The 23,972-nt window shown below is 42.6% G+C and overlaps 1 protein-coding gene across 12 annotated transcripts; it reads left to right on the top strand.

Annotated features, from left to right (window-relative positions):
* Positions 1–14: 14 nt before the first annotated feature.
* Positions 15–22,694, top strand: LOC110507311 (protein MB21D2). Of its 12 annotated transcripts, XM_036964698.1 has the most exons (7): positions 15–823; positions 7,003–7,078; positions 7,280–7,371; positions 8,484–8,587; positions 14,582–14,646; positions 16,453–16,518; positions 20,038–22,694. In XM_036964698.1, the coding sequence occupies exons 6-7, from the start codon at positions 16,464–16,466 to the stop codon at positions 21,300–21,302; spliced, it is 1,320 nt and encodes a 439-aa protein (XP_036820593.1). In that variant the 5' UTR covers positions 15–823; positions 7,003–7,078; positions 7,280–7,371; positions 8,484–8,587; positions 14,582–14,646; positions 16,453–16,463; the 3' UTR covers positions 21,303–22,694. The 12 variants fall into 12 exon arrangements, 11 of the variants coding, with proteins under 11 accessions (XP_036820593.1, XP_021442891.1, XP_021442894.1 ...); XM_021587216.2 differs by lacking the exon at positions 14,582–14,646; XM_021587219.2 differs by lacking the exons at positions 7,003–7,078; positions 7,280–7,371.
* Positions 22,695–23,972: the final 1,278 nt, after the last annotated feature.

The following is a 23,972-nucleotide window of genomic DNA, read 5'->3' as shown; positions in this document are numbered from 1 at the left end:
TAACTATGACCACCACAGAACTGACAGGGACAACTAGTGGAAACAAGGGACATGGCAGCATAGTACAGTGTGTTTCACTAGAATATCATTTCATGTTGTCATTTTTCCCAAAAATATTCTGACCATTTTAAACATTTTTTCTAATAATATCTAATATTTTGAAAATAATTGTTACAGTGATAACTGTTTTTATTTGATGTGTTTAAATAGTGAAAACATATAATCTTCCAAACAGCTCTTTCTTCTATGATAGGCCGGACAACGTATCTGCTACATAAAATGCGCTCGAGCAATTACTTCGTCGCCCTAGAAGAGCTGATTCAGCAGCGACTTGACTTCTGATTTTATCACTCTCACACTAGCTATGACAAATACCGTGTCTACTATTCGACATACCATCCCCAACAGTAACGCTGATGAGAGCACTTTGCACACCCCGCATACAATTTTGAAGGACCTCCGATTTGTTTGGTGCAAGCAGCGGCTGATGTTCTGAACTGAAGCCGAGGCAGCCATTGTGGGGCCTTGGGACGCTTGCGTTCACAATGCTGTTTTTTTCGTGCAAACATGGCGGCCCCTGCTCTAACCAGCCGGGCTGGGTCCGTAAATAGCTTGGGAAACAGCCCCACTGCGACTCCCAGCTCCACGACGAATAACAACAAGATCATCCCAAGCTACCTCGAGCTCGATTTCAGGTCCGGGGCCAGAATCGAGGATTTGAACCGATTGATTCAGGAATTTAGTAAACACGATCAGCGAGAATATGACGACCAGCGAGCGCTCGAGATCCACACCGCCAAAGATTTCATTTTCTCCATGCTCGGTAAGAGATTATCGGTGGGGGGGATCACGTCTGTTTAGCTGTAATTTGAACCTACAACGAGGCTCAACATTGTTTTATTATGCAAACTATTTATGACAATGCTCAATAACAACTAAATTCCGCTAGCTTCAGAGTGTTGGAGTATTTGGCTATACCGACATCTATGGATGGCATAACTGTGTCTATCAAGCAGGTATGATTACCACTTATTTTTTGGAATAGGGAGAAATAGGCCCCATATGTAATTCTATGATTATGCCCATAGAAAATGTTGGTGCCTTACCAGGCAGAAGTGAATTTTACTTTAACCCCTGCATAGGAGAGTTACAATGTTGCTATCACTATGCAGCCAACTGCCTACACTATAGTATGAAACCACGTTTCTTATTAATAATATACCACCTGTTGTCACACATGGCAAGATCCCATAATTGTTACAATTACAATATAAATAACACTTTTATATAACATATTTAACATATATTTTAATATTCCTGTAGAACTGTAAAAAACAGTAAGATCATTTGAGCTTTAGAAACAAGTGCTTTCATAAGTGCATGGCGGGCCTCGTTTCGCTGGGGCAGTGTAAAATAAGCTTTATGTCAATTACCCAGCCTTAACGAATTTAGTTTGTTTACATATCGAGTTTGATTGTCCAACATCAGTTTCAGCATTTATTTATTTAGTCTCCGCCTAGAGTGGCCTATTTCCTCTGCTGTGGTGCTGCATACAGTCAGAGATGTTTTCTCTCGGTAGCTGTCCGTGGTCCTAAAATCAAATTATCTGAGAGAGACCGAGAGACCTGCTTGTTGGAGATTAAAAGTAAGCTAAAGAGATGTTGTTAGACAACTCATGCTCAATTGATATGGTGGCGAGTCCATTGAGTCTCTTGATTTATAGCAGAGCGCAGGAGTTTCGGATGAGTTTGAGACATGGTCTCCGCTCTCTCCCCGTTCGCCATCCTCCTATTGTAGTGGAACACTGAACTTTCATTGACCCTCATCTCTTGGGAAATTCCCCTCCTTATCCTGATGTGGCGCAGCCTGCACTAACAAATCCCGTAAAGAACTATTCACCGGGATCTTTTATGTTTTTTGTCTGGGAGTCGGATTTAGCAGCACCACCACTGTCATCTGGGACGGGGATCTAAGTCTGGGTCCAAGATAGTAGGGTCTTCACTGGCATTGTTTGGAGGTGTGGCAAGGACTGGTGCGACCACCTGTTCTTGTCCAGCCAGACGGCTGTCATCATCGGTGGAAGTGCATTGATCGGACACCGGCTGATGGAAATTGCTGCACGCTGATATATTTCAGCAGTGAATTTCTTTGTTTTAGAGATTGTGCTTCTTCTCATTTTTTACATTTGTTTAATATTCGCTTCCTGATAGTTTGTCTGAGACATGGTAGCAAATTGTTTCCAATCGCTATAGTTTACTTTTATCTAGAATTATATCCACTAGTAGTAGCTAGCTAACGTTAACAGGCTAGGTTAGGCTACTGCCTTAATCACTAATTGTCTTCGTCACACACAAACATTAAAAAACAATACCATCATTTAATTTCATTGGAAGATTAATTTTTATGAATGTTTCACAATTGGATAATCCCATATAAACACACATCACCATAGCTACCAAGGATAATGGGAATGCATTTTGGGAGAAGCGGGAATGGGATGGGGATGGGAACTGCAGCAACGCTATGAACTGGAACTGGGGCACCGCCGGCGGTGTAGTAGCCGATCAGGGGCACCGGAGGGCAGCAGTCAAAATTCCGCCCCAAATTCACCGCGACTGCCTAATCTTGCCTAATGGGAGGGCCGCACCTGGTTAGCTTAATTTCAGCGGTGAATGGTAATTTAATGGCTACCCGGACTATTTGCATTGTGTGCCCCTTCCCCTCAACCCCTCTTTTACGCTACTGCTACTCTCTGTTTATCATGTATGCATAGTCACTTTAACCATACGTACATGTACATACTACCTCAATCAGTCCGATTAACCGGTGCCTGTATATAGCCTCGCTACTGTTATAGCCTTGCTAATGTACAGTGCCTTGCGAAAGTATTCGGCCCCCTTGAACTTTGCGACCTTTTGCCACATTTCAGGCTTCAAACATAAAGATATAAAACTGTATTTTTTTGTGAAGAATCAACAACAAGTGGGACACAATCATGAAGTGGAACGACATTTATTGGATATTTCAAACTTTTTTAACAAATCAAAAACTGAAAAAATTGGGCGTGCAAAATTATTCAGCCCCCTTAATTAAGTTAATACTTTGTAGCGCCACCTTTTGCTGTGATTACAGCTGTAAGTCGCTTGGTGGTATGTCTCTATCAGTTTTGCACATTGAGAGACTGAATTTTTTTCCCATTCCTCCTTGCAAAACAGCTCAAGCTCAGTGAGGTTGGATGGAGAGCATTTGAACAGCAGTTTTCAGTTCTTTCCACAGATTCTCGATTGGATTCAGGTCTGGACTTTGACTTGGCCATTCTAACACCTGGGTATGTTTATTTTTGAACCATTCCATTGTAGATTTTGCTTTATGTTTTGGATCATTGTCTTGTTGGAAGACAAATCTCCGTCCCAGTCTCAGGTCTTTTGCAGACTCCATCAGGTTTTCTTCCAGAATGGTCCTGTATTTGGCTCCATCCATCTTCCCATCAATTTTAACCATCTTCCCTGTTCCTGCTGAAGAAAAGCAGGCCCAAACCATGATGCTGCCACCACCATGTTTGACAGTGGGGATGGTGTGTTCAGTGTGATGAGCTGTGTTGCTTTTACGCCAAACATAACGTTTTGCATTGTTGCCAAAAAGTTCAATTTTGGTTTCATATGACCAGAGCACCTTCTTCCACATGTTTGGTGTGTCTCCCAGGTGGCTTGTGGCAAACTTTAAACAACACTTTTTATGGATATCTTTAAGAAATGGCTTTCTTCTTGCCACTCTTCCATAAAGGCCAGATTTGTGCAATATACGACTGATTGTTGTCCTATGGACAGAGTCTCCCACCTCAGCTGTAGATCTCTGCAGTTCATCCAGAGTGATCATGGGCCTCTTGGCTGCATCTCTGATCAGTCTTCTCCTTGTATGAGCTGAAAGTTTAGAGGGACGGCCAGGTCTTGGTAGATTTGCAGTGGTCTGATACTCCTTCCATTTCAATATTATCGCTTGCACAGTGCTCCTTGGGATGTTTAAAGCTTGGGAAATCTTTTTGTATCCAAATCCGGCTTTAAACTTCTTCACAACAGTATCTCGGACCTGCCTGGTGTGTTCTTTGTTCTTCATGATGCTCTCTGCGCTTTTAACGGACCTCTGAGACTATCACAGTGCAGGTGCATTTATACAGAGCCTTGATTACACACAGGTGGATTGTTGATTACACACAGGTGGATTTTTTTACTTAAATTGCACTGTTGGTTAGAGCCTGTAAGTAAGCATTTCACTGTTGTATTCGGCGCACGTGACAAATAAACTTTGATTTGAATGGATGCAATAATGAAAGCAAGTGTGCTGCTGTTTTACAAATTTATCAGTGTAGATCAAATCAAGAGGCTGACTAAATCCTTAATATCTATTTATCTGACACATCATTGTCCAGTCCTAGATACATTGATCAATATAATTAAGAATGGATTTAGTCTTAAATCATTCATAGGGCTGCACTGCCTGCAAACTGTATGCTCGAGGGCATACGGCGTGATAAAGACATCTTTTTCTGTTTGGGAGGTTTTATAACCATATAGAAACCAGATTAAGATGTATTTTTCAGAACATCATGAAAAATACGTATTATTTTGGTTGAAATCTGATTGAACTACTGACCAGTTATCTAAATGCTATTCAATTAATACCAATCTATATAAACATGTGCATAGTGTTATAAAAGTACTTAGTAAAAATACTTTAAAGTACTACTTAAGTCGTTTTTTGCGGAATCTTGACTTTACTACATTCCTAAAAGAAAATAACGTACTTTTTACTCCATACATTTTCCATGACACCCACAAGTACTCGTTACATGTTGAATGCTTAGCAGCACAGGAAAATGGTCAAATTCACACGCTTATCAAGAGAACACGTGGTCATCTCTACTGCCTCTTATCTGGCAGACTCACTAAACACATACATCGTTTGTAAATTATGTCTTAGTGTTGGAGTGTACCCCTGGAAAACTGTACATTTTAAAAACAAGAAAATGGTGCCATCTGATTTGCTTAATATAAGAAATGTTAAATGATTTATATTTTTACATTTGATTCTTAATAAATATATTTAGCACAAAATACTTTTAGGCTTTTACTCAAGTAGTATTTTACTGGGTTACTAACTTTTTCTTGAGTCACTTTATAATAAGGTATCTATACTTTTACTCAAGTATGACAGTTGGGTTTGTGGGCCACGCACCCATTGGATATAAGACACTAGAACCATTACAATTCTACAAATGGTGGTAATGTTATTTTTCCAGCAGGGTTTCCATGATTCAGTTTAGCACAGTTGGCAAACAACAGCTGGGAGAGCGCACCAAAGCAGGTTAGGGTCTCATGTACTCCGTCAACACGCTGGGACTATTCCGTTTGAGACTCGGGACTCAGACTCGGGGCTTCATGCGGGGCCGAGCTCTTCCGAGTCCAGCACAATCATATTACTCTAGGCTGAGGCTAATGGTACTCGGGTTGAGTCCACTTCAGCTTATCTGGCACGATTCATGTCTTCAGGAGTTATGTCATTTTAGATTTTTATCCTGCAGGTGATGGAACACCAATAAATAAATGAAAATATATATTTTTATTTCACCTCCATCGAATTGGCTAGGTCATTAGCAAGCAATATTTTGTGACAGTCTCTGTGGCCCAATCAGAGATGGTCCCTAATTTATAGGATCTCTGATGCTTTAAATGCTTTTGATTTTACTACAGGCTATGGCAATGCTTTTTGTAGTTGCAGTCCACCGAATTGAAAAGTGCACATTCACTTCCAAAGCATTTGTTCTAGGCTACCAGCATGTAAGATAAACATGCACAATAATACAGGATATCCTTACAAAAATGCACTGTTGTTAAAATGCAGTAAAACTGCAGTTCAATTACATTATGTTTTTTAAATGAAGAATATCTGGTGGCTTGCTGTGTGGCTTCTAATGGTAATCATTTGTTTATTTTGCTGTGCATTTTCTTCTGTTCCACTGAATGCAATTTCGATTTTCGAAACTAAATTTGTTTTCAGAATTTAACAAAATACATGTAGGCCTATATATTTTTATTTCAATATCCTAATACAATCCACCAATATTTATAAACCCCTATTTGTAATCCATTTATTTCCATCAATAATTAGTAAAAAAAAAATGATTACACCTGAATTTGTCCCTGAAAATAACAATCTATGTTTTCCTTTAAAGCTTTTGAGCAATTCAAATTACTGCACACATTGTTATTTTAATTTCAGTAGCTAAATGAAGAGGTAGGCATATCTGGTCCAACTCAAATTTGGATTGGAATCTGTGCCTTGCTCTCAGCAATGCATGTCTGTGCGCCTCGCAGGCAGCCTGCTTGCTCAAGTGTCAACACAGCTGGAAGACAATGACTGTTTCTCGAAATGTACACAAAAAACGTTTTACTTTTGTAAGTAGAGCGGCGGTTTGTTGGGGAGAATAATGTCAAGGAAAGTGTTTCTAGCAAGCTAGCGTTAGCTGGATATTTTTAGCTGGCTAACGTTAGCTCTCTAGCTAATCCTCCATGGACGTGGTAAGTTTGACTTTTTTTTAACCTGTTGTAGCTAGCTAACTAACGTCTTGACATTTTGATATCTGTTTAATGACAGTAAATGTGTGTGTGTGTTCTGTCTGTGTCAGAGATGGACAGAGAGCGATGATGATCACAATAACTTTAGAACACATTGTCAACATCGTCATGCTTCCTTGGTGTGTGAGAGATGGTTGATGAATACAAATATAGGAAACATTGATTGTGTTTGAGAACTTTTTAGCTAACCTAATACTTGAAATATGGATGTGAAGTTTTTGTTGATTCATCAGGGATCCTTGTATTTGACAATGATGCATTTTGCCTATCCTGACCCCCCCCCCCCCCCCCCCACAAACACTCATTCTAATGTTACACCTCTACCTCTTAACTGCCTTTTCCAACTCTAGATTTTTTTTATTTTTTTCAGTAATCTTCTAGTTTGGATGGAGGAGGGGAACAATGGGAAGGAGTACAGCAATTATCCAGCTTGCTGACTAAGAAATGTAAATAGACAGCAAAACAGGCTCTCTCTCTCCCGTCTGTCGGCCTGACTACCAGATTGCTGAGGGGAAACATGGTCAATGTACTTGCTAGGCTAGGTCTTCTGTAGTAGCTAGGTTAATGAACTTAATGGTTACTCATGATTTGTCGCAATCTTTATGGTTCCTGAAACATGTCAATGACCTAATGCATGACCTCTACAGCAGTCCTTGGCCACCCACTTAGTTACCAATGACCTATTCTGCCACGTCCCAGGAAAAGAAGAGAGCAGAACCACCCCTTAAGTCCATTGACAGTAAGTTCTGTGTGCAAGATGTTTTATTTTTTTCCCCTCTTTGATATTCTGATCTTTAATGTGTATTGATTCCTACTAACCACATTGGTAAGAGCTTAGTTTGTACTAGCTATGCTGATGATCATTAAAGTTTTCTCTTTGCATCAGGTCTCGGCTGATCTTAGTGTAAGTAGATCCACTTGAAATAGCATTGCTTCCTAATCATTTAAGTTTAAGTAAAGCAAATAAATTTGATTTAAAATCCCATCCCAACAAACCGCCGCTCTACTTACAAAAGTAAAACGTTTTTTGTGTACATTTCGAGAAACAGTCATTGTCTTCCAGCTGTGTTGACACTTGAGCAAGCAGGCTGCCTGCGAGGCGCACAGACATGCATTGCTGAGAGCAAGGCACAGATTCCAATCCAAATTTGAGTTGGACCAGATATGCCTGAGTTGGACCAAATTTTCTACCCTTTCTCTCTTGCTCGTTTTCCCAGTTGCTCATTCAAACTCATACACGTGTGCAGTTGCCGAGAAGAGGAAGAGATTTGCCAATTACACCCATTTCTAACTATATTTGTTGCAGGAATGATATGACAGACACAACTTTTTAAAAATATAATGTTTTATTGTGTCTTTACTGTCTTTACACATAATTACATTTCTGCATTGACCTTTTTTTTTTAAGACTGCCAAGCTGTCCTCAATTGGGGGATCTTCTGTCTGGGATAATGTCCTCAGGATTATGAAGCAGTGTGTTTTATAAAAAGTTGTTTGAATATTACAACATGTATTCAATTAAGCATAACTTCACCATTTAGAGATGAGTTTTAAAAAACAACTACTGTCTACTTTTGGTATCGTCTTTCTTAGTGTTTCGGATTGATGAACAATGAATTAATGTCCCACTTCAATATGAAGGGACAGAGAAGCAAACATGCCTTTGCTGTCACTTGTTGGTGCTCCATTGTATTTGATAAGTAATTGTGAGCATTTGAGACATTTGACAAGGATACATTTTTAGTAGATTCTGACTGTTAAATATATTTTACTGTGTTCCTCTTCTGTTGTGTCCTGCATGTCCACGTTATGCCAATCTTGATTTATTTTCTTCTCTTTTTATGCTTACAGCAAGTATCATGAAAAGCCTGAAAACTCAGGAAGTTGATGTGTTACGGGCCATAGGGACAGTCCTAAAATGTGTCCCGGACTGCCATGGTGGAGAACGACGCAAAGTATGTATATGAGCATATTGCTCTTTTTTGAAGACGTCTCTAAGCTATAACTGCAACAAACCTCTTCAACTATACTGAACAAAAATATAACATTTTACTGAGTTACAGTTCACATAAGGAAATCAGTCAATTTAAATAAATTCATTAGGCCCAAATCTCTGGATTTCACATGACTGGTCAGGTGCTCAGCCATGGGTGGGCCTGGGAGGGCAAAGGCCCACCCACTTGGGAGCCAGGCCCAGCCAATCAGAAGGAGTTTTTCCTCACAAGGGCTTTATTACAGACATAAATACTCAGAAGATCCCGCAGGTGAAGAAGTTGAATGTGGAGGTCCTGGGCTAGCGTGATTACACGTGATCTGCGTTTTTTATTTCCCTGTTGGACGTACTGCCAAATTCTGTAAAACAAACATTCAGGGAGGGCGGTAGATTCCTAGAACAGTTAACTTTAGAATTAGAACCTAGTAGAAGACTTTAAGCTAGAAATTAAAATGGTTTAGGACTGGATGTAGCCTTTAAAAGAGACACAGAAAGGATACTTTTTGTATAGATAGCAACACCACCACCTTTGCCAATTCTATCAGCCCTGAAAACTTTAAAACCATTAATGGTAACCTCAGATTCCACGATTTTCTCAGATAACCATGTTTCTGATAAAATAAGAATATCTGGATCTGCCTCGGAATTCCAGATCTTGATATAGTCCATTTTTGGCAAAAGGCTGCAAACATTTAGGTGCATGAATTTCAAGCCTTTTCAGGATCAAAAGCCGGATCATTACCTGCAAACCTATTATTCATAGCCTGCATAGCAATGACAAATTAAATTGTCAAAATTGACTCCAATCCACCCTACTTGTTGCTTATCTATGACTGATTGCTGGGGGCTTTGAGATGTAATAATAGTAGGGGTTACCTGAGACAGCAGCGGCTTCCCTGAATGCTGATTGGCTGACAGCCGTGGTATATCAGACCATATACCACAGGTGTGACCAGTTAATAATAGCAATAAGGCACCTCGGGGGTTTGTGGTATATGGCCAATATATCACGGCTAAGGGCTGTGTCCAGGCACTCTGCGATGCGTCGTGCGTAAGAATATCCCTTAGCCGTAGTATATTGGCCATATACAGTGCCTTGCGAAAGTATTCGGCCCCCTTGAACTTTGCGACCTTTTGCCACATTTCAGGCTTCAAACATATAGATATAAAACTGTATTTTTTTGTGAAGAATCAACAACAAGTGGGACACAATCATGAAGTGGAACGACATTTATTGGATATTTCAAACTTTTTTAACAAATCAAAAACTGAAAAATTGGGCGTGCAAAATTATTCAGCCCCCTTAAGTTAATACTTTGTAGCGCCACCTTTTGCTGCGATTACAGCTGTAAGTCGCTTGGGATATGTCTCTATCAGTTTTGCACATCGAGAGACTGAATTTGTTTCCCATTCCTCCTTGCAAAACAGCTTGAGCTCAGTGAGGTTGGATGGAGAGCATTTGTGAACAGCAGTTTTCAGTTCTTTCCACAGATTCTCGATTGGATTCAGGTCTGGACTTTGACTTGGCCATTCTAACACCTGGATATGTTTATTTTTGAACCATTCCATTGTAGATTTTGCTTTATGTTTTGGATCATTGTCTTGTTGGAAGACAAATCTCCGTCCCAGTCTCAGGTATTTTGCAGACTCCATCAGGTTTTCTTCCAGAATGGTCCTGTATTTGGCTCCATCTATCTTCCCATCAATTTTAACCATCTTCCCTGTCCCTGCTGAAGAAAAGCAGGCCCAAACCATGATGCTGCCACCACCATGTTTGACAGTGGGGATGGTTGTTCAGTGTGATGAGCTGTGTTGCTTTTACGCCAAACATAACGTTTTGCATTGTTGCCAAAAAGTTCAATTTTGGTTTCATCTGACCAGAGCACCTTCTTCCACATGTTTGGTGTGTCTCCCAGGTGGCTTGTGGCAAACTTTAAATGACACTTTTTTATGGATATCTTTAAGAAATGGCTTTCTTCTTGCCACTCTTCCATAAAGGCCAGATTTGTGCAATATACGACTGATTGTTGTCCTATGGACAGAGTCTCCCACCTCAGCTGTAGATCTCTGCAGTTCATCCAGAGTGATCATGGGCCTCTTGGCTGCATCTCTGATCAGTCTTCTCCTTGTATGAGCTGAAAGTTTAGAGGGACGGCCAGGTCTTGGTAGATTTGCAGTGGTCTGATACTCCTTCCATTTCAATATTATCGCTTGCACAGTGCTCCTTGGGATGTTTAAAGCTTGGGAAATCTTTTTGTATCCAAATCCGGCTTTAAACTTCTTCACAACAGTATCTCGGACCTGCCTGGTGTGTTCCTTGTTCTTCATGATGCTCTCTGCGCTTTTAACGGACCTCTGAGACTATCACAGTGCAGGTGCATTTATACGGAGACTTGATTACACACAGGTGGATTGTATTTATCATCATTAGTCATTTAGGTCAACATTGGATCATTCAGAGATCCTCACTGAACTTCTGGAGAGAGTTTGCTGCACTGAAAGTAAAGGGGCTGAATAATGTTGCACGCCCAATTTTTCAGTTTTTGATTTGTTCAAAAAGTTTGAAATATCCAATAAATGTCGTTCCACTTCATGATTGTGTCCCACTTGTTGTTGATTCTTCACAAAAAAATACAGTTTTATATCTTTATGTTTGAAGCCTGAAATGTGGCAAAAGGTCGCAAAGTTCAAGGGGGCCGAATACTTTCGCAAGGCACTGTACCACACCCCCTCGTGCCTTATTGCTTATTATAGTACCATGGAAATACTATTAGCCAGCTGAGTCCACAAAGTATCTTCAGGAAATGGCAGCAGTTTTACGGGCGCCAAAAATTGTGCTATTATGTGTTTGTTTTTTTTCACGTTATTTGTAACTTATTTTGTACATAATGTTTCTGTAACCGTATCTTACGGCAAAAAAGAGCTTCTGTATATTAGGACAGCGATCACTCACCTCGGAATAGACAAAGATTTTTTCTACAACAAAGACGATGCACAAGACATTCTCCAAACACCCCACAGGACCGACCTCCCCGTTATTTGCAAGAGGAAGCGGCGCAGGTACAGAGGACAAAGAGCCGGATGCCTGGTTAGGACCCGGAGAAGACGACTTGGAAAGCTGCCGTTACCGTCAATACTACTCGCCAACGTGCAATCATTGGACAATAAATTAGACGAGGTATGGTCCCGAATATCCTACCAACGGGACATCAAAAACTGTAATATCCTATGTTTCATGGAATCGTGGCTGAATGACGACATTGATATTCAGCTAGCGGGATATACGCTGCACCGGCAGGATAGAACAGCACACTCCGGTAAGACGAGGGGGGGCGGTCTGTGCATATTTGTAAACAACAGCTGGTGCACGAAATCTAAGGAAGTCTCTAGATTTTGCTCGCCTGAAGTAGAGTATATTGTGATAAATTGCAGGCCACACTACTTGCCTAGAGAGTTTTCAGCTATACTTTTCGTGGCTGTTTATTTACCACCACAGACAGATGCTGGCACTAAGACCGCACTCAGTCAGCTGTATAAGGAAATAAGCAAACAGGAAACCACTCACCCAGAGGCGGCGCTCCTAGAGGCTGGAGACTTTAATGCAGGAAACTTAAATCAGTTCTACCAAATTTCCATCAACATGTTAAATGTGCAACCAGAGGGGAAAAAATTCTAGATCACCTGTACTCCACACACAGAGACGCGTACAAAGCTCTCCCTCGCCACCCATTTGGTAAATCCGACCACAACTCTATCCTCCTGATTCCTGCTTACAAGCACCAGTGACTCGGCCTATAAAAAGTGATCAGATGAAGCAGATGTTAAACTACAGGACTGTTTTGCTATCACAGACTAGAACATGTTCCGGGATTCTTCTGATGGCATTGAGGAGTCACTGGCTTTCATCAATAAGTGCATCGAGGACATCGTCCCCACAGCGACTGTACGTACATACCCCAACCAGAAGCCATGGATTACAGGCAACATTCACACTGAGCTAAAGGGTAGAGCTGGCGCTTACAATAAATCCTGCTATGCCCTGCGACGAACCATCAAACAGGCAATGCGTCAATACAGGGCTAAGAACGAATCATACTACACTGGCACCGACGCTCATTTTATGTGGCAGGGCTTGCAAACTATTACGGACTACAAAGGGAAGCACAGCTGTGAGCTGCCCAGTGACATGAGCCTACCAGACGAGCTAAATCACTTCTATGCTCGCTTCGAGGCAAGCAACACTGAGGCATGCATGAGAGCATCAGCTGTTCCGGACGACTGTGTGATCACACTCTCCGTAGCCGACGTGAGTAAGACCTTTAAACAGGTCAACATGCACAAGGCTGCGGGGCCAGACGGATTACCAGGACATGTGCTCCGGCATGTGCTGACCAACTGGCAGCTGTCTTCACTGACATTTTCAACATGTCCCTGATTGAGTCTGTAATACCAATATGTTTCAAGCAGACCACCATAGTCACTGTGCCCAAGAACACAAAGGCAACCTGTCTAAATGACTACAGACCTGTAGCACTCATAGCACCCGTAGCCATGAAGTGCTTTGAAAGGTTGGTAATGGCTCACATCAACACCATTATCCCAGAAACCCTAGACCCACTCCAATTTGCATACCACCCAAACAGATCCACAGATGATGCAATCTCTATTGCACTGCCCTTTCCCACCTGGACAAAAGGAACACTTATGTGAGAATGCTATTCATTGACTACAGCGCAGCGTTCAACCCCATAGTAACCTCAAAGCTCATCACTAAGCTCAAGGATCATTGGACTAAACACCTCCCTCTGCAACGCTGATCCACAACACTGGAGCTCCACAGGGGTGCGTGCTCAGTCCCCTCCTGTACTCTCTGTTCACCCACAACTGCAACACCATCATTAAGTTTGCAGACGACACAACAGTCTGATCAACGACAAGACAGCCTATAGGGAGGAGGAGACCTGGCCGTAGGGTGCCAGAATAATAACCTATCCCTCAACGTAACCAAGACTAAGGAGATGATTGTGAACTACAGGAAAAGGAGGACCGAGCACGCCCCCCCATTTCATCGACGGGGCTGTAGTGGAGCATGTTGAGAGCTTCAAGTTCCTCAGTGTCCACATCAACAACAAACTAGAATGGTCCAAACACACCAAGACAGTCGTGAAGAGAGCACGACAAAGCCTATTCCCCCTCAGGAAACTGAAAAGATTTGGCATGGTTCCTGGGATCCTCAAAAGGTTCCTGGTACGGCAATTGCTCAGCCTCTGACCGCAAGGCACTACAAAGGCGGTGTCAGAGGAAGGCCCTCAAAATTGTCAAAGACCCCAGCCACCCCAGTCATAAACTGTTCTCTCTACTACCGCATGGCAAGCGGTACCGGAGTGCCAAGTCTAGGACAAAAAGGCTTCTCAACAGTTTTCACCCCCAAGCCATAAGACTCCTGAACAGGTAACCAAATGGTTACCAGGACTATTTGCATTGTGTGCCCCCCCAACCCCTCTTTATGCTGCTGCTACTCTCTGTTTATCATAGTCACTAACTATACATTCATGTACATACTACCTCAATTGGGCCGACCAACCAGTGCTCCCGCACATTGGCTATCCGGGCTATCTGCATTGTGTCCCACCACCCGCCAACCCCTCTTTTACGCTACTGCTACTCTCTGTTCATCATATGCATAGTCACTTTAACCATATCTACATGTACATACTACCTCAATCAGCCTGACTAACCGGTGTCTGTATATAGCCTGTCTTTTTACTGTTTTATTTCTTTATTTACCTATTGTTCACCTAACCTTTTTTGCACTATTGGTTAGAGCCTGTAAGTAAGCATTTCACTGTAAGGTCTACACCTGTTGTATTCGGCGCACATGACAAATAAACTTTGATTTGATTTTCTTTTAAAAAGATTGATACATTTGTAAATGCCCTGATTCTCTTCACTCTAGATCTGACACGTCTCATTAGTCTTCAAGAGGACCACTACGATCCAGATCGCCTTCTCTGCTCTAAGGTCCTTGATGACAATCTACCTCATCACACCAATCTTATTAAACATAAAAAAACTCCCAATGTGCGTTTTAATTTATTGATTTATTAACTGGGTAGTTCAAGCCCTGAATACTGATTTGGCTGACAGCCATTGTATAGCGTATACAAAACATGTATTTTTACTACTGTAATTACGTTGGTTAGTTTCTAATAGCAATAAGGCACCTCTGGGGTTTGTGGTATATGGCCAATATACCACGGTTAAGGGCTGTATCCAGGCGTTTCGTCTTGCATCAGATCGGCCCTTATCCGTGGTATATTGGCCATATGCCACACCCCCTCTTGCCTTATTGCTTAAATATATTCTGTCCCAGTCTTTCTATGCATGTAATGTCTGTAGGTGAATTAGGAAACAATTACTTTGCAAAGATTTGTGATGTAGATTGCTTGATCTATTTTAAATGTAAGAATATGTTGCAGATTGAAACTTTAATTGGTGCCTATGGAAACCAATCTAAATCTAATCCTTTTTACAGTAGGCAATATCCTGTAGTCAGGTGGTCATTACCAGATTATGATGAGATCTTATGATCGGGTGGTCTACTGATGTCTTTTCAACCAGGTTTTGCCCACTAGGTAATGTAACATGGATAAATTATGACTGACTGACTGACTGATCTACAAATAATAATCAGTAGTTATGATGAAAGGTGATTTATAGATCAGTCCGTCGGCAGTCTCCTAAACTGCTGCAATGTAGAACAAGCCCTGTGTGTCAGATCACAGTGGGCTCGTTCAAGCGGATCACTTTTGTTAAGTCGTTGGTCACAGCCTTTCAAAGTGTGTTGCATTATGGGGATTCAAATTGTACGAGTAGCTCCTACATGTTGACTGCATGATCTTTACAAAAATCATGTGATCAAAGGTCATGAAGTTTTGACTGCAGCCAACTGCAAGTTTCTGCAGTTGCTCTTCACAAAGTTAATCTTGCAGCCATCACCTACATTGTGGGGGGCTCTATTGTCAACCAATCATTAGGGTGTTTTTGTTTGACTCACACGGACGTGACTAAAAACATGACTGAAACAGGAACGATAAATATCAGTGGATATACAATTTAATGAGATTTTTGAGGCTCAATAATTAATTGTACACGCACATTAACAGTACCAGTCAAACGTTTGGACACACCTACTCATTCAAGGGTTTTTCTGTATTTTACTATTTTCTACATTGTAGAATACAAGTGAAGACATCGGAACTATGAAATCATGTAGAAACCAAAAGTGTTAAATCAAAATGTATCAAAGTAGCCACCCTTTGCCTTGATGACCGCTTTGCTCACTCTTGGCATTCTCTCAACCAACTTCATGAGGAATGCTTTTCCAGCAGTCTCTTGAAGGAGTCATTATGCTGAGCACTTATTGGCTGCTTTTCCTTCACTTTACAGTCTGACTCATCCCAAACCATCTCAATTGGGTTGAGGTCGGGTGATTGTGGAGACCAGGTCATCTGGTGCAGCATTCCATCACTCTCCTTGGTCCAATAGCCCTTACACAGCCTGGAGGTGTGTTGGGTCAATGTACTGTTAAAAAACAAATTATAGCCCCACTAAGCACAAACCAGATTGGATGGAATATTGTTGCTGAATCCTGTGGTAGCCATGCTCATTAAAACCTCTACTGACTCCCCATCCCGCATGCGGGAGCGTAATCATCGCCTGACACTAATTAGCATAACGCAACGGACATAAATATTCATAGAAAATATTCCTATTCATGAAAATCACAAATGAAATATTGAGACACAGCTTATCCTTTTGTTCCAGGTGACAACCCCATGAAGCGGTTTGAGAGAATTCCAAGAATGTGCAAAGCTGTCATCAAGGAAAAAGGTGGCTACTTTGAACAATCTCATATTACACACTTTTTTGGTTACTAAATGATTCCATATATGTTATTTCATAGTTTTGATGTCTTCACTATTAATGTAGAAAATAATACAAATAAAGAAAAACCCTTGAATGAGTAGGTGTGTACAAACTTTTGACTGGTATTTTTATCATTTAGAAATAAAGAAACATCTTTATAATCAATGCCAACACTGCCATGTTGATCTGACCCCTGTTGTTGGAAAACAACATTAGTGTTCAACTTTCGGCTGTCACAGTTGCACCTCCCATGACTTCACGCCTCGGCTTTTGTCTAGAGTTGGTTGCTTTAGCCTTACCACTTAAACTTGCCCACTAACTCGATGGTATTCAAAGTCTGGTCATGACCTCTATTGGGGTCGCCAAAATGATTATAAGTTTTATTATATATAAATAAAAAAAATGGACAGATTATTGTATGGGACAATATACAAACATTCTTTGAGAAAGATTATTTGAAAAATATTTATTGAGTTTATCGAGTAAATGTATTTATTGGTTTCATGAAAATGCAATGAATTGAAGGTTATTTGTTGAAAATAGTTTCCCTGCTGAAAAAGTTTGAATACCACTTTACTAACTTGAATAACTTCGATTTGACTGGCATAGTAGGCTAACTGTTGTGGTGGTACTGGTTTAGCAGCGGTGTTAGAAAAATGCCTACCATGAAAAATCACTCAGATGATTTGAGCAGAAGATACAAAAGGAGTAGAAGACAGACGCACACAGTCTGACACGCATATGTTTACTATCCTTGTGGGGATCTAAAATTGATTTACATTCAAAATCCTATTTTCCCTAACCCTTAACTCGAACCCTAACTGTAATCCTAACCCCTGAGCCTAAAATAGCCTTTGTCCTCGCAGAGACCTGGGAAACGTCTACACAAGGGGAGAATTTTCCTCCTTTTACTATCCTTGTGGGGACTTTTGGAGATTTCCGGTACCCACAAGGATAGTAATACAAGCCCACACTACACACACACTTGCGCTGTAGGCCTACACACTTAAGCTTCTTGCGCTCAGTGTCTCAAACAAACAGTGACAGTAGACCACAGCGCCGAGCCACTCGGGCCCGTCTCTTATGTCGGGGGTTATGGCTGCTGAGAGGGAACAGACACTTCCTGGAATCAGTGAAGAGGAAAAACAAACGAGGCAGAGCACTGCAGTCCACATAGATAAACTCAGCCAATGCTTATGGAGCATGCTAGGCCAGCTCAGTCGAGTGCAGTGCACACAGAACCCAAGAGCAAACTGCACAAGCTAATGCCAAGTTTTTCTTTACATCTGAAATGTTATGGAATGGCAGGATGCCTTTGACAGGGGAGATTTATTTGGCCTGTGTTAATATAATGTCATGTAAATGTATCGGGTTGGAACCGGTTCAGGGAACAGAAACTCTAATTTTTAGAGGAACGGAACCAAAACCGGGAACGAAAGTGGTCTCTAGTGTTCCGGTACAGACCCGTTATTTTCAAATCTTGAGAACCGTTTAATCTTTAGTTCCAAAAATATTCCTAATGTCTAGTACCTTTCCCTCAACGTCATCAAGACATACAGTAGGAGATGATTATGGACTACAGGAAAAAGAGAGCCGAGGACCCCCCAATTCTCATCGACGTGGCTGAAGTGGAGCAGGTTGAGAGCTTCAAGTTCCCTGGTGTCCACATCACCAACAAACTATCATGGTCCAAACACACCAAGACAGTCATTAAGAGGGCATGACAACACCTATTCCCCCTCAAGAAACTGAAAATATTTGGCATGGGTCCTCGGATCCTCAAAAAGTTCTATAGCTGCACCATCAAGAGCTGGTTGCGTCACCGTCTGGTATGGCAAATTGTTGGCCTCCGACCGCAAGGCACTACAGAGGGTAGTGCGTACGGCCCAGTACATCACTGGGGCCAAGCTTCCTGCCATCCAGGACCTCTACATCAGGGGAAGGCCCTAAAAATTGCCAAAGACTCAAGCCACCCTAAGCGTAGACTGTTCTCTCTGCTACAGCACGGCAAGCGGCACCAGAGCACCAAGTCTAGGGCCCAAAGGCTTAACAGCTTCTACCCTCAAGCCATAATATTGCTAAACAGCTAATTGAATGGCTACCCAGACTATTTGCATTGACCCCCCCCCCCCCCCCCCCCCCCCGCGTCAATTTTTTTATTTTATACATTGCTGCTAATCACTGTTTATTATCTATGCATAGTCACTTTACCTCTAGCTACATGTACATATTACCTGGATTACCTTGACTAACCTGTGCCCCTGCACATTGACTCAGTACCGGTACCCCCTGTATATAGCCTTCAGAACTTTATTTTGTGGTCGGAACACCGGAATGGATTTTTTTTTTTTAAAGGTTCGGTTCAGAACCGAACGATTTGGAAAATAATTTAGCTTCCAACCCCTGAAATGTAAATGCATAGAAATACTAGTGTAAAGATCAATATAGCCTAGTGTCTGGATCTGTATGTTATCCCCCACTGGGCAGCGTGGTGGTTTGACTGTGACAGGCACCCTGGTGGGGATGTGAAATAGGCATCTTGTGTCCGAACTTGCAGCCTGGGGGGATTAGGTGGAAATTGGCTTGCACTGCCCCCTAGTAGAGAGATGTGGTACAGAGGGATATATATATATTTTACATTTTAGTCATTTTGGAGACGCTCCTATCCAATTTCGCCAGGTATCAGATGCCATCTTCATCTGCCTTTCCAGCTGTTTGGGAGATGGGACTCCTGTATCTGCCTGGTCAGCAGCTTTGTAATTGGAGTTGTCCATCTCCTAGACTGGCTGCACGTCAGGGTTTGAAAGCCCAGTCTACTCAAAATTTTCCTGTAACCCTGGGTGGGGGCCCTAACCGGGTGTTGTGCGGGTAAGGGGCGTCACTCCCTGAGGTAGCATGCAAGGCAGAGCAATGTAGAGCAGAGCAGAGCAAAGCATGGACATTTTTCTCGACATTTCCAAGTTCAGCTTTCTTAATGAACCATAAAATGTAATTATTTCTAGTTGTTTATCAAGGTTAGCTAGCTAACTCATCCTGCTTTGTAGTATACTGGTAATCGGTTAACTTGCATTTAAACAACACTGATACAGGATCAGACATTTTCCCACCCACATGAATGTTAAGGTTAGTATTGGAAGTCGGGTAATCTGATCCTAGATCTGTGGTTAGAGATTTCCTCTACTGCAAGTGTAGCCTTCAGTGTGTATTGTCACAATAACACATACTCACAGAGCCAGGAATGACATAGGCTATCTTATTACAGAGCATTTGCACTGCTGAAACATAATCATAGGATATATATATGCTGTCTATTCATCCCCATATTTATTTTTTAAATGTATTTTTATTGAACAGAAAGGTCAGGTAAGGAAATGTAGGAGGAGGTTGAGTCAAAGGGCAGTAGGCCAGATTCAAACCCATGCCAACTCTAACCGCTGGACCACACAGGCCACTAATAATCCCCCTTTATCCTTCTCCCATCAGGTATGGTGCAGAAACTGGACCAGAAGCTCCCTGTGGCCAACGAGTACCTACTGCTGTCAGGTGGCGTGCGAGAGGGTGTGGTCGACATGGACCTAGACGAGCTGAGCGTCTACGCCCGCGGCACCGACTATGACATGGACTTTACCCTCCTCGTGCCTGCGCTCAAGTTGCACGACCGCAACCAGCCGGTGACTTTGGACATGCGCCACTCAGCCCTTTGCCACTCGTGGCTGAGCCTGCGCCTCTTCGATGAGGGCACCATCAACAAGTGGAAGGACTGCTGCACCATGGTAGACCACATCAACGGTGCCACCAACTACTTTTTCTCACCCACGATGGTGGCTGACTGGTTCTACGAGTCCATCAGTGTGGTCCTGGTGGAGATCCAGAAGAAGCCCCAGCGCGGCATGCCCCGCGTGGAGAAGGTGGAGCGGAACGGCACCATCATTTCCGTCATCCTGGGCGTGGGCAGTAGCCGCATGCTCTATGACATCTTGCCTGTGGTCTCCTTCAAGGGATGGCCGGCGGTAGCCCAGAGCTGGCTGATGGAGAACCACTTCTGGGACGGCAAGATCACAGAGGAGGAGGTGATCAGCGGCTTCTACCTGGTGCCTACCTGCTCCCACAAGGGCCGTAAGGAGAATGAGTGGCGCCTGTCGTTCGCCCGCAGCGAAGTGCAGCTCAAGAAGTGCATCTCGGCCAGCCTGATGCAGGCCTACCAGGCGTGCAAGGCCATCATTATCAAGCTGCTGTCAAGGCCCAAGGCCATCAGCCCCTACCACCTTGCGCAGGTGATGCTGTGGGCCTGCGATCGGCTCCCCGCCACCTACCTGTCCCAGGAAGACTTCTCAGCCCACTTCCTGCTAGGCCTCATCGACGACCTGCAGAACTGCCTGGTCAACAAGATGTGCCCCAACTACTTCATCCCGCAGTGCAACATGCTGGAACACCTCTCGGATGAGACGGCCATGCTCCACGCCCGCAAGCTCAGCTCGGTGCGCTCCGACCCGGCCGAGCACCTGCGCACCACTATCGAGCATGCCAAGGCGGCCAACCGGCTGACCCTGGACCTGCATTGGCGCGGCAGCGCCTTAAACCTGCCGTCGCCACAGTCGGACGCGGGCGGCGAGCACCAGCCGGATGACCGATTGGCTAAGAAGCTGCAGCAGTTGGTGATGGAGAACCCCGGCAAGTCCATCTCAGTGTTCATCAACCCCGACGATGTGACGCGGCCGCACTTCCGCATCGACGACAAGTTCTTCTGAGACTTCAAAATAGAAAAATACTACTTTCCCCCTCCCACGGCACCAATTCTTCTCCCCTTTGACTAGATTGGTCGAGTCATCAAATTAGTCGGTTTCCCAAGTAACGGTCGCCACAGAGCGTTGTGAGGTGCTTTTGTCCAATAGTGTCTTCCCATTTTGTTTCTCTGTCCCTGACACCTGTCCCCACACCCCACCAACCCTAACCCTGTCACCTTTAGAAGGCCTTTACAGGACTACATGAAACAGGTGGAAGAAGAGGTACTGCGTCTTGCCTCGGATGGTTAAGGAATGTCTTAGTCCCTGTAGGGGAACTGATGGTACTAACGCCATAACTGTACATAGAGAGAGTTGAGTGGATATGTGTGTGTGGACTTTGATCTTATTTTGCACAGAATGTAGAGTCACACATTTATCATGTTGGAAGTGCTATGAAGTGAAGTCTGAAATGTTGCTTATCTTTTAGGGAGGCAATTTCAATGGTCTTTTTTTCTCCACTGGGCTAAATGCTCTGAATTTATACCTACTGGTTTAGAGTATGTTTAGAGCTGTTATTCCAATAAGCTGTATCACAATGACAAGTTATTTCTAACTTAACGTTCTCTGTAGTCATGTCCATGTCCTATGTGTATAGTGAACAGTTCCAGACATATCCTGAATATGCCAAAAACCTGCAGATATCTGACCGGCAATGTGATACACATATCTTCATCCTCAAGTGCAATTAGTAAACAAACAAACAAACACACCATACATAAATGTGCTAACACTCATCATACATACTCCTGATCAGTGAAATGGTGTATTTAATACATATTTGTGATATTCTAGAACTCTGGGACGTTGTCATTTTGTTTGTCTTTGTTATATGGAACTCTGAAACATTTTACTGTGAGTCTTATTTTCCATATTTGCTGCTAACCTTATGAAGATGTTTTATGATTAACTGGTTATACAAATTAAGTTAACACACAATTATGAATTTTAAGTGTACATGTGCGTAGCTACTTTGTACACACGAATCCTGTTGAGTCAAACCTGTCATGGACCAATCAGAATGGACCAACCGTGCAACCTCACCATTGGCAGGGATCTAACATACTGCTTTATCATTAATTCGGACCAATCACTGCAGTGGCCTGAAGAACGTGTTCTGTGCTTCTACTTTTCCAAAGGCATACTGGCCGCGTTTCCCAGGCTGACTACATTACAGATGCCTGCCAATTCTCACAATGCCTGAAGAGCTGTCATATCACATCATATGATATGTCATATCACATGCAGTGCCTTGCGAAAGTATTCGGCCCCCTTGAACTTTGAGACCTTTTGCCACATTTCAGGCTTCAAACATAAAGATATAAAACTGTATTTTTTTGTGAAGAATTAACAACAAGTGGGACACAATCATGAAGTGGAACGACATTTATTGGATATTTCAAACTTTTTTAACAAATCAAAAACTGAAAAATTGGGCGTGCAAAATTATTCAGCCCCCTTAAGTTAATACTTTGTAGCGCCACCTTTTGCTGCGATTACAGCTGTAAGTCGCTTGGGGTATGTCTCTATCAGTTTTGCACATCGAGAGACTGAATCTTTTTCCCATTCCTCTTTGCAAAACAGCTCGAGCTCAGTGAGGTTGGATGGAGAGCATTTGTGAACAGCAGTTTTCAGTTCTTTCCACAGATTCGACTGGATTCAGGTCTGGACTTTGACTTGGCCATTCTAACACCTGTATATGTTTATTTTTGAACCATTCCATTGTAGATTTTGCTTTATGTTTTGGATCATTGTCTTGTTGGAAGACACATCTCCGTCCCAGTCTCAGGTCTTTTGCAGACTCCATCAGGTTTTCTTCCAGAATGGTCCTGTATTTGGCTCCATCCATCTTCCCATCAATTTTAACCATCTTCCCTGTCCCTGCTGAAGAAAAGCAGGCCCAAACCATGATGCTGCCACCACCATGTTTGACAGTGGGGATGGTGTGTTCAGCTGTGTTGCTTTTACGCCAAACATAACGTTTTGCATTGTTGCCAAAAAGTTCCATTTGGTTTCATCTGACCAGAGCACCTTCTTCCACATGTTTGGTGTGTCTCCCAGGTGGTTTGTGGCAAACTTTAAACAACACTTTTTATGGATATCTTTAAGAAATGGCTTTCTTCTTGCCACTCTTCCATAAAGGCCAGATTTGTGCAATATACGACTGATTGTTGTCCTATGGACAGAGTCTCCCAACTCAGCTGTAGATCTCTGCAGTTCATCCAGAGTGATCATGGGCCTCTTGGCTGCATCTCTGATCAGTTTTCTCCTTGTATGAGCTGAAAGTTTAGAGGGACGGCCAGGTCTTGGTAGATTTGCAGTGGTCTGATACTCCATCTCAATATTATCGCTTGCACAGTGCTCCTTGGGATGTTTAAAGCTTGGGAAATATTTTTGTATCCAAATCCGGCTTTAAACTCCTTCACAACAGTATCTCGGACCTGCCTGGTGTGTTCCTTGTTCTTCATGATGCTCTCTGCGCTTTTAACGGACCTCTGAGACTATCACAGTGCAGGTGCATTTATACGGAGACTTGATTACACACAGGTGGATTGTATTTATCATCATTAGTCATTTAGGTCAACATTGGATCATTCAGAGATCCTCACTGAACTTCTGGAGAGAGTTTGCTGCACT

Source organism: Oncorhynchus mykiss, chromosome 27 (assembly GCF_013265735.2).
Source record: "Oncorhynchus mykiss isolate Arlee chromosome 27, USDA_OmykA_1.1, whole genome shotgun sequence".
NCBI lineage: Eukaryota > Metazoa > Chordata > Actinopteri > Salmoniformes > Salmonidae > Oncorhynchus > Oncorhynchus mykiss.
Note: the sequence above shows the minus strand (reverse complement) of the source record. Positions and strands in the feature narration are given on the sequence as shown.